General features: G+C 34.2%; 3 protein-coding genes across 3 annotated transcripts; all 3 read right to left on the reverse strand.

Moving 5' to 3' along the window:
* Positions 1 to 220: 220 nt before the first annotated feature.
* LOC131845067 (histidine-rich glycoprotein-like) lies at positions 221 to 1548 on the reverse strand. The gene is made up of 2 exons (XM_059194081.1): positions 1424 to 1548; positions 221 to 1235 (listed from the first exon to the last, which is right to left on the reverse strand). Exon 2 carries the CDS (start codon positions 1222 to 1224, stop codon positions 394 to 396), a length of 831 nt encoding a protein of 276 aa, XP_059050064.1. The 5' UTR covers positions 1225 to 1235; positions 1424 to 1548; the 3' UTR covers positions 221 to 393.
* Positions 1549 to 2147: 599 nt separating this feature from the next.
* On the reverse strand, positions 2148 to 2882 carry LOC131845073 (histidine-rich glycoprotein-like). Its single transcript, XM_059194087.1, has one exon. It carries the CDS (start codon positions 2880 to 2882, stop codon positions 2148 to 2150), a length of 735 nt encoding a protein of 244 aa, XP_059050070.1.
* Positions 2883 to 5530: 2648 nt separating this feature from the next.
* Positions 5531 to 6256, reverse strand: LOC131845074 (histidine-rich glycoprotein-like). Its single transcript, XM_059194088.1, has one exon. The coding sequence runs from the start codon at positions 6254 to 6256 to the stop codon at positions 5531 to 5533; it is 726 nt and encodes a 241-aa protein (XP_059050071.1).
* Between the last annotated feature and the right edge of the window lie 8402 nt (positions 6257 to 14658).

The following is a 14658-nucleotide window of genomic DNA, read 5'->3' on the forward strand; positions in this document are numbered from 1 at the left end:
TGTTATACACGAAAGATTTTTACGAGTGAGCTCGTGACCACGCCTATATAGTGCAACTTAATCCAAACGTCGAGAGGGAGATACCTTTATTTACTACAAAATTACTTGAATTTATACCTGGTTAACAATATAAATAATGGGTAGATTTAGATAAAAATAAAAATATGTCATATGAAAAAATAATTTTACTGATTCGAATTCTCCACTTCAGTTTCATATATTATAGTACCTCTTCAAGACTAACAAGGCTAGCAATTTTTAACAACACATTTTAAAATTAAATAGTCCTAAGAAATTATCTTAGTATTAAATAAATTTATGACTCGTTTGTAACCAAGATAATCACTTAACAAAACAGGCAACAAAATATATGAGATCTGTAAAACCATAACGTTAAGCCTTTTTGCCATGGCTGTATCCGTGTTCCTTTCCACCGGCGTGACCACCCTTCTTTCCGTGGTCCTCGTGGTGGGCGTGGTGTTCTTCATGACCATGGTGACCTTTATGCCCTTTATGATCTTCATCATAGTGACCCTTATTGTGATGTCCCTTTTTCCCATGATGCTTTTCATGATGACCTTTCTCGTGGTGACCACCCTTTTTGTGATGTCCTCCCTTTTTGTCGTGGTGTCCATGGAAATCTCCATGTTTGTGATGGTGACCGCCTTTGTGAAAGTCGTCGTAAAATTTATGTTCTTTGTGGTATTCGTCTTTGTGTGATTTGTGGTGAAAGCCGGTGGTTTTAGAGCCTTTCTTGTGGCCCTTTTTGTGACCAAACTTTCCACCTTTATGACCATGTGCAGCTTCGTGATGTTCGCCGTGATGATCGTGTTCGTCGTGGTGTTTCTTTTTGTGTCCTCCATGTTCACCATGATGACCTTCGTGGTGATGCTTTTCGTGATGCCCGTGCTCTCCCTTATCATGGTGATGATGTGACTTATAACCCTTATCACCTTTTTCTTCATCGTCTTTGTGGTGATGTGCGTGGTGCTCATGACCACCACCATGTTCTTGATGACTTTCTTTAGCTTTTTTATGTTCTGTTCCTGCAGGTGATTGGTCAATGGACACGGTACCAGCTGGAGCCAAGTCTGCGGCTGTAGGCGCTGTTAATTCAGATACTGCATGTTGTACTGCGCTTTCGCCTTTCAAGTTGGCAATATTTCGTGCTCTTGTTGATATTAAAGCACATGCTAAAAGTTCTATTAGTAACAAAAGCCGCATCTTAAAACTCTCTGTAACAAATGAAATATAGTAGTAATAATATAGTAATAGTAATAATAATAATAATAACAATATTCACAAAAAAAACATATACTCAATGTAAACAAAATGTTCTTTTGGGCCCCAGTACAATTTCTTATAGGTTTACAGTCTGTGAGGGAAAAAGTTAGCTCAACGTTGAGCAAGAGGATAAACTTACAATTTTGTTTTCTCGAGTAGCGTTGTTGCCGGGAGAGACAACGGTAGTGTCACAAGAGTTTTCGTGGTTCCAATTTATAGATAACAACGCTTTCATCTGGTACCGATTACAGTGATCTTTAGCAATAGTTGCTGTAGATTTCTGGACGACTGACTGCAGATGTGTCGACATCAGTCTACGGTTAAAATAATTTAGTTCCGTTACATTGCCTTCTAATAGGCGTTACTGATTAATTTTGATATATTAGTTTTTATTACTTATTTATTTTGTTGGATAACGTTCTACATATAATATTATAAACATAGTATTTTTACAGTCTGTATAAAATATTGTAATTTAATATTATATCGTAACAAATTACTTCATACGATATTGGTGCTAAAGTCATTAATTGTTTTAATTATGTCAGTATAGCGATGTAGGTTTGCTGTTATAATATATAGTATAATCGAAATTCCTGTAGTCGTAGCATAACGTCTACTCGCAATACAATAGAATATTTTATAATATATGCTTCGATAGATGCTTGTTAGATATCCGTTATGCAATTCGCATTTTGTTCTAATATAACCTACCTACTTATACTTATAAGGAACAATAACTTCATCAAGCGGTGTGAAACTAATTAGACAATGAATGTATAATATTTCAACATCGTTTATTTACAGGCAGGTAATTATAATATAACAATAAACAAGTAACAAATATCTTAATTATAACAATATCAGTGCTTGCCGTGGTGGAATCCCCAGTGTTTGTGATCTTCGTGACCGCCTTTCTTGCCGTGGTCGTGGTGGCCGTGATGGTGTTCTTCATGGCCGTGATGTCCTTTGTGTCCCTTGTGATCTTCATCGTAATGATGCTTATCGTGATGGCCTTTCTTACCATGGTGATGTTCATGATGACCGGAGTGATGGTGACCACCCTTCTTGTGGCCGCCACCGTGTTTCTCATGGTGTCCATGGTGATCTCCATGTTTGTGATGCTTGCCTTCTTTATGGTGATCATCGTAGAAGTGGTGATCTTTGTGGTACTCATCTTTGTGATACTTCTTATGGTAACCCTCGGTCTCTTCTCCTTTATCATGGTGTTTTTTATGGTGGTGTTTACCTCCTTTATGATGATGGCCATGCTCATGATGGTGTCCGTGGTGGTCGTCCTCATCCCAGTGCTTTTTGTGACCGCCGCCATGTTCATGGTGATGGCCTTCATGATGATGTTTGTGATGATCACCGTGTTCACCTTTATGGTGATGATGGTGTCCTTTGTGGCCTTTGTGACCTTTTTCCCCGTGCTCGTGGTGATGGTGAGCGTGATGCTCTTTGCCTCCTCCCTCTTCGTGGTGATGGCTTTTATGGCTGGCCGCTGCGACCAGGTCGGTTTCTTTTTGGCCGATTTCGCGGCCAGTGGAAACGACTAAAACACATGCTAGAGCTGCAAGGGCGACGAGCGTCCTCATTGTGTATGCCTTGTGTGTACCTACTTGTTTAATGTTTGGATATCTGGACTGGACTGACAGTAAACAGACCGATATTGCATTTATATCTTAAAGTTGCAGGTTGCACTCGGTGAAACCATTGGACAAGGACAGAATGGCGCGCTTAGCACGCGCCACGCTTAATTACAGATAGTTATCATTGCGACATAACATTAGGCCTATTATTCTTGTCAAGTTTGGTGGATATGTTTAGCTATTTGTGCATGTATTATATTATGAACGTCAGATACTGAACACAAATTCGTTTGGCTGATATATAAAATGTCTAACTGAACTGATAAGTATTTGTTATAATCTTCCTTTCGCTTCTTCTCTATTTGGCTAGTGCTGATAACATTACAAAAGTGCATATCTGATTGTTGCTAGATCTTAGTTGCTAAGTCAGGATGAAGCCGTTAATACTAATAGTATAACCGCAGGACCCAAGAAACGTATTTTTTAGCATGAGGAAATCATCGGCTAGTCTAGTCCATAGGTATAAAGGTGTGTATATTATAGTGCCTACTCCTATTATCATAATATATTATAAAATCAAAATAAGAATTTTATCGACTTTGTGAAAAGTTGTCTACATGCTTTATAACCTAACATAGGTCATAAGGCTATACAGGATGCATAACATCTAAGTCCTTTGGAATGGTAACACATGAGTGGTATCACGAGTGATAGGTATATGATATCCGTGGTACCTTCAGGTGCGCCGTCAGATTGTTTGTAATTGTAATTACATAAAAATTAATGTATTTAGGTGTCGCATCTCTAGCACTTAATTCTGGATTTTCGAGAAGATGAAATTTGTATGGTATCGGGGTAGAGTAGCTTGTGAATGTTATGACGACTCCGGCGGGGTTACTTCGTGTGCCTACGATGCAGATAGTTTAGAAAGAATAATAAAGGGCGCCACCCTCACATGATTAGTCAATAGTAGTTATACCCTGCTTGTGACAAAATGTAAACAATTGATAACAATAATTTAATTGGTCACTCTTGAAAAATTTTAAAACGTCGTGTATATTCTTTATAGAGTTTAAATAAAGACATTTATGTAAAACGATAATTTTTTACTTATATGATGTGAATAATGTTTGTGTATCTTTCCGTTTATTAATTTCTGCCCAGGTCAAGACTTCGCTTGGCCTATATACATATCTACCTCATATAAACTCATGGGGACAAAAAGTTGACGTTGAAGTTTAAATACTCATGGATAACCAACTGTATGCCAAATTTTGTGGTGATTACTTGACATTGATGATCAACTATTTATGGATTTTTTTATATACATATCTACATAGATTGTTCTGATGATTATGTAGTTTGCTGGAAGAAAATTCTTAATCGTCTTTCCTTATCAAAAATAACTTAAGTACTTCTCTGTACAATGGGTGTACAATAGGTTATGGTAAAGATATCCTCACGAATATTCTTGTTTTTTGCTCCAGCGTAATCATCAGGGATTGTATTTCGAAGGGCTTGTACCTACAAATTGACTGGGTATGACATAATACGATATTTTTTAGACGTTCTATCGCGTGAGATAGTCGGTATTGTATTTTGTTACGTTCAAGGCGCTATTCATGTCTATAAGTATCTTAATTAATTCCATTAGGTGGGTCGTGACATGTACTTATTATTGAATTTTTAAATTAGATTAGGTCTTGGTTCACTTACGATTAATTTTCGTAAAATTTTTCTTACATGTTTTACATAGCGACAAATAATCATTATAATATCGAAATGTAATGAATAAACTCATCTATCTTTTTTTTAAATTCATATTAAATTGTTTTGATTGTTTACAATGATTATTTTCCGTAGTTAATTCTTTACATAAGTAATTCACACTTTTTTCATATTGTATCGAAAACTTTGTCTTTTTAATATTATATAGGTAGGTACATATATAATAATATCTAATTCTTAAGCTATTAGAAACATAAAATTTTTCAGGACAGCACTGGAGTTCTTTATAGTATTGTAGGTATATGTAAGGTTTGTTTATTTGTTACTGGTTTTGTAAACAAAGCAACATTAGCGATTCTAGTAAATAAAAAGCTGTGTAGGTAAGTATTCTAGTATTAACATAAGTTGAAGCCGAAATTACACATTAAGCTTCGATAATAAAATATTGCTTTGTCTACTGGCGCAATTTAAGGTTTTATTTTCGACCAATATCGTATTATATTTACTACGACGGCCTCGATGGTTGTATTCCGTGGGTTCTATCCCACGGTGCAAAACATTTGTATTAATGAGTATTGTTTATTATATATCATATATTAATGACGATTGTTTATATCGGTCTGGGTTTTTTCTATGTATATTATGTATCTATGTATTTATAAAAAAAATATCTAATTATATATATCAGCTGTCTAGTACCTACTCATAACACAAGCTCTGCTTACCGTGGGAGTAGATTGCGTTGTGTTAATTGTCCAGGGTTATTTCTTTATACTTTTATTTGTAAATATTTACAGGGAAAATAAAACTTTGAGCTTACTATATAAACAAGGATTTACTTTGTATAAAAAAATTAACAAAAACATTAACAACTTTCATTCTTAATAGCACTATAGTAACAACAATTGTAAAGCGAAACACTAAGATTAGTGTTTGCCATGATGGAATCCCCAGTCCTTGTGGTCTTCGTGGCCGCCCTTCTTGCCGTGATCCCCGTGGTGGTGGTGGTGCTCTTCGTGTCCGTGGTGCCCTTTGTGGCCGTGATGGTCCTCATCGTAGTGGTGTTTGTCGTGGTGGCCATGCTTGCCGTGATGTCCCTCATGATGGCCGGAATGATGATGACCTCCTTTCTTGTGGTGTCCGCCGTGCTCCTCGTGGTGTCCATGATGATGTCCATGTTTGTGGTGCTTGCCTTCATCATGATGTCCGTCATGGAAGTGATGATCCTTGTGGAAGTGGTCCTTGTGGTATTTCTTGTGGTAGCCGTCAGTGTGTTCGCCTTTGTCGTGATGTTCATGATGGCCATGTTTGCCTCCCTTGTGATGATGACCATGTTCGTGGTGCTCGCCATGGTGGTCATGCTCGTCCCAATGTTTCTTGTGACCGCCACCGTGCTCGTGGTGATGTCCCTCGTGATGGTGTTTACCGTGATGGCCGTGGTCACCCTTATGGTGATGATGATGACCTTTGTGTCCTTTATCGCCCTTGCTGCCGTGCTCATGATGGTGATGTTCATGGTGATGGTGTCCACCACCATGCTCGTGGTGGTGAATCTTGCCGCTGGCTGCGACGGCAAGGTCCTCAGATTCGGCTTCGTATGCGGCACATAAGGCCACGAAGCACAGCGCCCCCAATAATACTAACCCCCTCATGTTACCAGTGCTGAGTATCTAGCGAGAGGAAGTCCGGTTGTGACTGACCTCTGATACGTTGATTGCCTATTTATATTAGCAAGTAGTAGTGCACCGTTAAAAGCGGTGCAGAAATTATTCCGCAAGCATTCGATCGCACTAGTTCATGGACAAATTAAGAAAAACAGCATCGCACAGTTTACCTCAGATGTCTCGTTGTCGGCGTCGGTAACATATACATATTAATATAAAAAAATAAAGCCGAAGGTTTTGTGTATGGCACAGTATCAAGAATGACGTTATAGTACCTTCCTGTTTTATTTAATAAGTCTCAGAGCATCTAATAATAAACTAAACTTTAATTGAAAACATTCGTTTTGATGATAGCCATATTCATACTATATTTTAGGTACAAATAACTTATTTTTATTCATTCTTCTTTTAATTTAAATGTCAGGAGGGTGCAACCGCATTCTTAAATTAATTGTAATAAGCACACTTATCTACTCGTACCTACTCGTAGCCTATACCCCCGTTGATCAATATTATATAAGAACATAATATTTAAAGAAAATATTGAGTCCACTTAATCCTGCTCTAAAATAAACAGTTATTTTACTAGCACACAGGTGCTAGTGTTATTATTGCTTATTCTAAACATATTCAACATCATTTTTGTGTAAGATATTAAGTAGGTACAAATTTTGCGAATCAACTAATATTTATGGTGAATTTACACGTAAAGTAAATGCAAATCAATATAAAAATTATTGATTCATTTAGTATAATTCAGTCGCTTGAGAACGTCAAGTTTTTTATATTAATATTTTCCTCACCATATCATTCAGTCTATAAATTCAATTAAGAAGAATGGCCAAGAAACTCCACAGACTTTTTTTTATTAAAAGCCAGTTAAATATTGTAAGTATACCTATTTATTTAGATGTCTATGTCAAACATTAAATAACTAATTCCATACATGTTTGTCTATTGAGTAAGTTATTTTTTTTAAGTAATAGGATTTGCTCAATACATATGATTTAACAGAAATTTTAAATAACTTGAGTTTTAATTAACTAGTGGTATATAAAAAACAAATTGTTATGACTATTCAAAAGTGCTTAAATTAAGTTTATTTGAATAAATGATTTTCTATTCTACTTTAACTATAATATACTTTTGGTAGCTTTTTGTAAAATTTTATTCCCATTTCCATAAAAGACCGATTAAGTTTTTCTAAACGAAGCTTAAGAACAGCAAGTTTCCTCTAATCTAGTAATAATATTATGAATGGCTGTTTTTGAAAATAAATTCTTGCATTTCTTAACATCTTCGTTCTCGTGCAGAACAAATTAGTGTCTTCAATCAATGTGGTCTGAACATTACGCTTGTGTAACGATTACAAAAACCGAACCTGAACTTTTTCACGACTAAATTAAAGTCTACTCTATTGTCATTCTTTGCAACAATGCACTGTAATGTAATTTGATTTAATTGAAATTCAATTTTATTGATCAAATAATTTTTGTTTACTTTAAATGTATTTAATGGCGTTTTAATGTATTAAATTTCAGCAACTGAATGCTATATTATGTTATTTATATTAAGTCAGCATTTATATTACATTAGTAATAATTTGTATTGATATAGGACTGTATGTCAAATTTTCTGTTATATTTTGTATCAATTTTTCTCGAAGGTTTGAATATCGTATTGGTTAGGAAATAACATTGCAGCATTATTTATTCCACAATTGGTGGTGCGTGGCAAAACATTTCTAGTTGTTATTCTAGTGTCTAATAAAGTATTCTATGCTATGTACATGTGCTTTAAGATTCAGTAATCTACCGGTTCAACTTATTGCCTTATTTCCGATGGTAGCAGGTTTTAATCTAGCTTAGGTAATACTAACGTTTGTGTACTTGAACGACCTATGATTTTATTATTGTGTATTGCTTTTGTATAATTCCTTTGAATGTTATGTATTTATTTAATTTTCATAGCTTTGCATGTTTTAGGCCTAGATGGTGCTGGGTGAATTGAGGTAATTGTTATTATATTATTGTATTATATAAAGTGGCTACAGAGTACCTACCTAATTACTGTTTAACTAATAATTATCAGCATATTAATTTTATAGTCAGATACCTATAAAAATATATTTTACTAAATTATAATTCCTGACATACTACTTAATACAAAACAAGCTATATTTGTGAACCAAGACAATAATCTGAAGCGGGTCATGCATGAGTGGACACCTACAACATGTGAAGCTACTTTTAGTTCGTCGAATAATGCAATATCGAACACCTATGCTAACTCCACAGCCGGTGATGGTATTGTTCACCTCGGTCTTCATTCAACAAATATATTGATTGACAGCTTATAAGCTTGAATCGTACAAAAATTATCTGCTTAGTGGATCCTTTCGCATGCAAACGCCGCTATTTGGATAGCGTTAAACAATTCTTCCGAATGACTAAACATGTTTAATCCATGTTCCTCGCCCTTGTTGGCTTATGTTCGGACTCCTGCAAATGCGTTTCTATTTGAGTATTCACATCGATTACGTACGCTTATAAGTTCATCATGCATTACATAGAGACGTGGCTTTCTGCAATTTATTGCGTATCTATATCTTTTAACTTTATGGGGTTAATTATAGGTATATAAGTTTTTAGTACATTGTTATATTCCCTAGATAAAATAAAAATTTCATAAACGTGATAATATAAATTGTAAGTATTTAATTTATTATACTTCACGGGACCTGGCATGAATAAATATTGTAGTAGGCCTTGTAAGTATTGTAAAATTAGTCATATATAGTATATATTACCATATCTGACTAATTTTACTTTTCTAATTTTTATTTCTATGACAATATAGTGGTACTAAGTAGATATTGAATTTTGTAAATAAAAGTACCTTTAAAAATGAAATAAACAACAAAGTACTACCTACTTATACTCGTGTCTGATGTTTCGTAATCAGCAAGCTCGGGTAGGTCAAGTACAATGAGTAAACTTGACTAGTTAAGTCTTTTATTTCTATGTTTAGCTTCGAATATTTCAATTTAACTCTACCTACTTTATAAGACGAACGATACGCTATTTAATTGATTAGTATTATAAGAATTGTGATTGGTAATGTATCTTTAGACAATTTATTTTTAACAAATTATACAAAGAGCTACAAAACCTGTTAATAAATTTGGGTATTTGAAAGACAAGAAATTTTGAAATCTTAATAAAACATTCACCATTTTTATCTTCTTTTTTTTTGGCGTGATTTGGCACAGTTCATCACATTTAGTAAAGATGTTCATCGTTTTAAGCGAGTTGAGTTCCAAAACCGCTCGGAGCGCTCTTTGCTTGATTGTTTCTAAAGCGAAATAAAGTATTTGTATCTCTGGTGATAGCACATGTACATATATGTGACGACTGTAATATTTTGTAAGATGTTTAATTATTTTCTCTTATATAGGTCCAAATAAATTTTCTTTATTCTTTATTTTATGCACATGGAAAATATATAGCTTAATAAAAAAGTGAGATAAGCACATTTTTTTTATTAATAGGTATATATTTTCTGAGTATCTGCTTAACCCTGTAACGATATATATCTTTTAGCAAACTTTGAAAAGTTATATAATTTAGAATGGACATGTATTAGTAGAGAATATGAAAGATGAAATAACTTTTGACAAAAATATAAAAATGCATAAAATTTTATAGTTTTGTGAATGGATGATGATGATATTTTATGTGCATCTCCAGCCTATTATTCATTCAGACATAATAACTACAAATGTTACACAAGCATGCTCCACCAATAAGTTCACGATCGTTATGGTCTACTGCGCGCTTTTCTAAAGGTTCACTTTCGAAAGACCGCATTTTCAAGGCTAAGATGACCTTCTGCTATAGGCTTTCGCTTGCCATACAGTGCCATATAAGTGTACATTGAACGCGGTGCATACAAAACATGGATAGCACAGTATCCGTTAGATATATGTGAAACATACAAAATGCATTGTGTTTGGGAATTATTGATAATGTTTATGGATATTTCGTTAAAAGAATACGGCGTGATATCGGGTCATGGTCATAGATTATGTTCGACATGGTATATTAGATACGAACATAATAAAAATTATTGGTGTAATGATTTTTAATTATTTATTATTCAATAATGATTATACGGTCATATGATAATGGCGAATTAACAAGGAAATTAGATAATTTAGTTCGACGGCCTACCTGATGGTAAGCGGGAACCGATGATATGAGAACTACGGGTGTCACGTTATCATGACATGACACCCGTGATACCACTTATGTGTTGTCATTCTAGAGGAATAAGATATTATACCTGTAATTTATGTAAGTAAGTATTATATAATTATTGAACTCATATGTTAATTATGAATGTTAATATTAAGAAAATTAATTCATACCAATAATATAATAATTTACTATAAGTTCTTATTTTTCTAATGTATGTATTATAGGAGCCCTGAGCTTGTTTCCTCAATTAAACATACTACCAAAGTACGTAAGTAAGCCAAAGTACCTATATACCATAGTATTTCACTTCTTTTAAGAAAATCTATATTACTATATTTACAAATTTTAGTTTACGATAGAAACATAACAAATATGTTACTAATATTAGAAACGCGAAAATTGAGTAATGAACGGATGAATGTTTGTTACTTTTTCACTCAAAAACTACTGATTGAATTTGATAGAATTTTACATTAATATAGCTTATACATCAGGAAAACACAGGCTATAAATTTCATACGGATGAAACCGTGGGCACAGCTAGTAGACTATAAAATAAGAATTGATATGTTTACATAGTAAGTAGGTAAAGGTACCCTGCATATCTCTACATATGTATGCCTTGTTTGATGAAACTTTATAGGAACATGAAGCTATGTTCCTATAGGTACATCAGATTAACACATGCTATAAATTTCATGCGGATGACACCGCGGGCACAACTAGTAGATTATAAAATAAGAATATATATTTCTATATGGTAAGGAAGTAGGCGCCCTGCGTATCTCTACATATGTATGTTTACTATTCTCTCGGAGCCCGGAGCCCTAGTTCTAGTAAAACACAAACAGCTAATGCTCTTAGTACATTCAGGGCGTCGTGCTTATGAGTATTATGCGCTAAGAACCCGATCCTACTACATTACACAATCTTGTTAGCTACCCCAGTGCCTATGTTGTAATAATAATAATGCTATTATGTTGCAATTCAATCCTTGTTTCTTTTCCATATATGAATAAAACTTAAATTTTGCAACTTTGTGTTTTTATTAAAAATTGTTGATCATCCCGAATTAACCAGGAGAGTTTTTGTGGGAGATCGCATAGAGGTCGAACTGGTCTCGTATTTTTTTTATAATACTTTTCCATCCATGCACCATAACAATAAGTATATTAGGTAGGTGATAGCTATACAGAGTTACAAATTAGGAATGGTGGATTCGTCTGCGTTAACGGCATACTTTTACGACGATTTCGGGGTAAATGTTTATTTATGTGTACTTTACATTGCTGGAAATGCGACTACTAGCCCATATTACTAACAATCCCTTTCGATTCCATGTTATATCGATTGTCAGTACAAATCCTAAAGCTAACATAAACACTATTAACAAATCACCTGTCAATCATCCGACAATTAAATATTTAAACATTTACATATTTTAAAGTACCTAATTATTTTAATTTTAATTTTTCATTTTAAGCTATGAAGTAAGGAATATGTATATTAGAGATGTAGAATATAAGGCACCTAATAATGTGATGTGGGTCCAGGCGTGGCTTACACATACTCGTATTGTCGTGCCTGGGAGGTTAGCCCCGGATAATCCCGACCATTGTTAGCTATTTTAATGCTTATGCCCTTTGTGCGACCGTCCTGTATTAAGTCATACGCGGATAATCGCTGTATTATATCGAGTTAATTTTCCATTAGCTATACCAGTGAGAATGGCAGCTGCTTACTGTCGTGCCCAGACGAATCGGCGACATTTTGCATTAATTTTGTATTCACTATTCTCGCTGATAATTTGTTTGTTATGATTTTGATATCTACGTAGATTTTATTATAGTTGAAAGTTTTATATGATCTCTAAAACTTGTTATTTACGGGTGGCAATAGAATGTCGCACCCATCCAAATGTAGGTATATTTTGCCTTAAAAAGGGTAGTTGTAAAACTTTTGTTTTAAGGAGCAGCAAGCAGACTAATATCTTGTCCTAACTGTAGGTAGTGTTACACCTAATTCAAAAGAGCTTAAATTTCAATAAAGTTAATTTTTACTCTATCTTATAATATTTCAATTGATGTAGAATATAATGGTGAATCTATTAATATTTAAATTACAGTCAATTGTTTTAAGAAAAATGTATCTTTATGTACCAGTACTTTGTTACACAAACGATTGTAGTAACTATATTATATTAGAAACAACTATATCTATATACGATACAAAATTCAATAGGTTAGTTAAAAACACCGGGCAGTTTGAGTAATCTGGTCTTACTGTCACGCATCGTCGAGTGTGACCAATATTTGCCGGAATAAGACACCGTAAAGATGTTTCCGGACCGTAAAAGTATCATATTAACTGTTTAAACACTGGATCGGAGGTTTTATCGGTAGCAGCTGGCCGACACGACTAATTACATCAATTACAGGCAAACAGAGCAGCGCTCGGGTTTCGTGGCTCCCACCTTTGTCAATATTTGCAGAGTTGCGACGACTGGCGCGGTCGCGCGACCAATGCTTGCTTGGGCTGCCGTTGCTGCGTCATGTATTGTTGTTACTGCCGGTTGTTGAGAGTTATGAACCTGCTCATCTTTATTTTTTATGTAATTGGAATGGGAAATAAATACGAGTAGGAGGCAATTCCGTCTATAAATAAGCAAAGAACTACGTATAGGTAGTAGGTAAAAATCATGGGATCTTACCACGTTTTATTTTTATTGAGTTTCCCGGAACTCAATAATAATACAACGCAGTAGGATCCCGTGATTTTTACTAATTATATGTATAAACAATGCCACGTCAAATTTAAAACATTACGGATATCATATCATCAGGTGATGCCCTTTATACTATTCTGAAGGCTTACATAATGCCTCCTGTACTGTATTGTCACCGTCTTATCTAACTGAGCTGCTTGGTACCTGAAATAGAGTAGAATAAATAGAAATAGAAATTAGATTAAGGTACTCACTTAGACGTTATCTATATAATTGAAATAGTGTACAGAATCTAAATTTGTATAAGACCATACACAGAGTAGGTAGATAGGTAATATATTTATCTGTCTAAAAGTTTATGAAGATCGTGGCACGATGAATTTGAAAGAAAATAAATACACACCTTAATAAAACCATTGAATAACCAGTGTCTTATATAGGCTCGATGTATCTTGTTATCTGTTCGTATTCATGTATTCCCTACGGACTAAGATATTAATATTTATAGCGTAATATAATTTAAAAAAAAATCACTTCACAATTAACAAAGATATGCTAAAACGTAGGTACATAAAAATAAACGTAACGATAATATAGGACCTCCTTTTTTAACTCCTGGTGTAAACTAATTTACACCAGAAGGTGTGTTATCAGTATAAATCCACAATAATAGTATTAGTACAACGGTACTGAGCAGTTGAACATGTCTATGACTCAATAAAATATTTTCAATCTTAAAAGGAATGAAAAATATTTCATTTTCTTGTCGTTAATCTATACGTAGGAACGTCTTTATCATTATACGATTCTGTAAGCTGCAAAAAGGCAACGTAGTGAAACGCTAAGGGCGCAATTTTTACAATAGATATAATACCTACACTACGTCGCTCAATTTGTTCGCTGTTAGATAAAAGATATAATCCTCACGACTTTGACAATTGTTACAAAAAGGCTGTTTTACTAAAGTGTTGTGATACGAGTACGAATGTGTGTATGTGGCTTTGAGGATATGGAACGGGTGGGACGGGGGATAATCCGAGGAGGGAGGCTGGGTGCTGTTGGTGGCAGATAATTTGTTATATCTACCTATACGTATTTTTTAATTCGTAGATTCTATAGCTACATATATCTATTGTCACTTCAACATTGAAGTGACTTCTCGCTTATAACTTTATATTTCAGAAAGTAAATATAGTTATAGTTATAGGAAGATACTATGTGTATTGTTGATAGTATTATATTATCTATATGTATTGTAGTTATTTATAACATATTAAATTAAACTAAGTGTCAAGTTGTTAAATAAATAGTGTTCATGCAACATACCTATAGATTATTATTAGTGTAACAAAGTTTAGTAGTTATAGGGAGTTAGTATTAATAGGGAGGGATAGAGATTACTGCTG

The sequence above is a fragment of the Achroia grisella genome, unplaced genomic scaffold, assembly GCF_030625045.1.
Source record: "Achroia grisella isolate CSIRO2021 unplaced genomic scaffold, CSIRO_AGI_Agris_v1 utg4502, whole genome shotgun sequence".
Lineage (NCBI taxonomy): Eukaryota > Metazoa > Arthropoda > Insecta > Lepidoptera > Pyralidae > Achroia > Achroia grisella.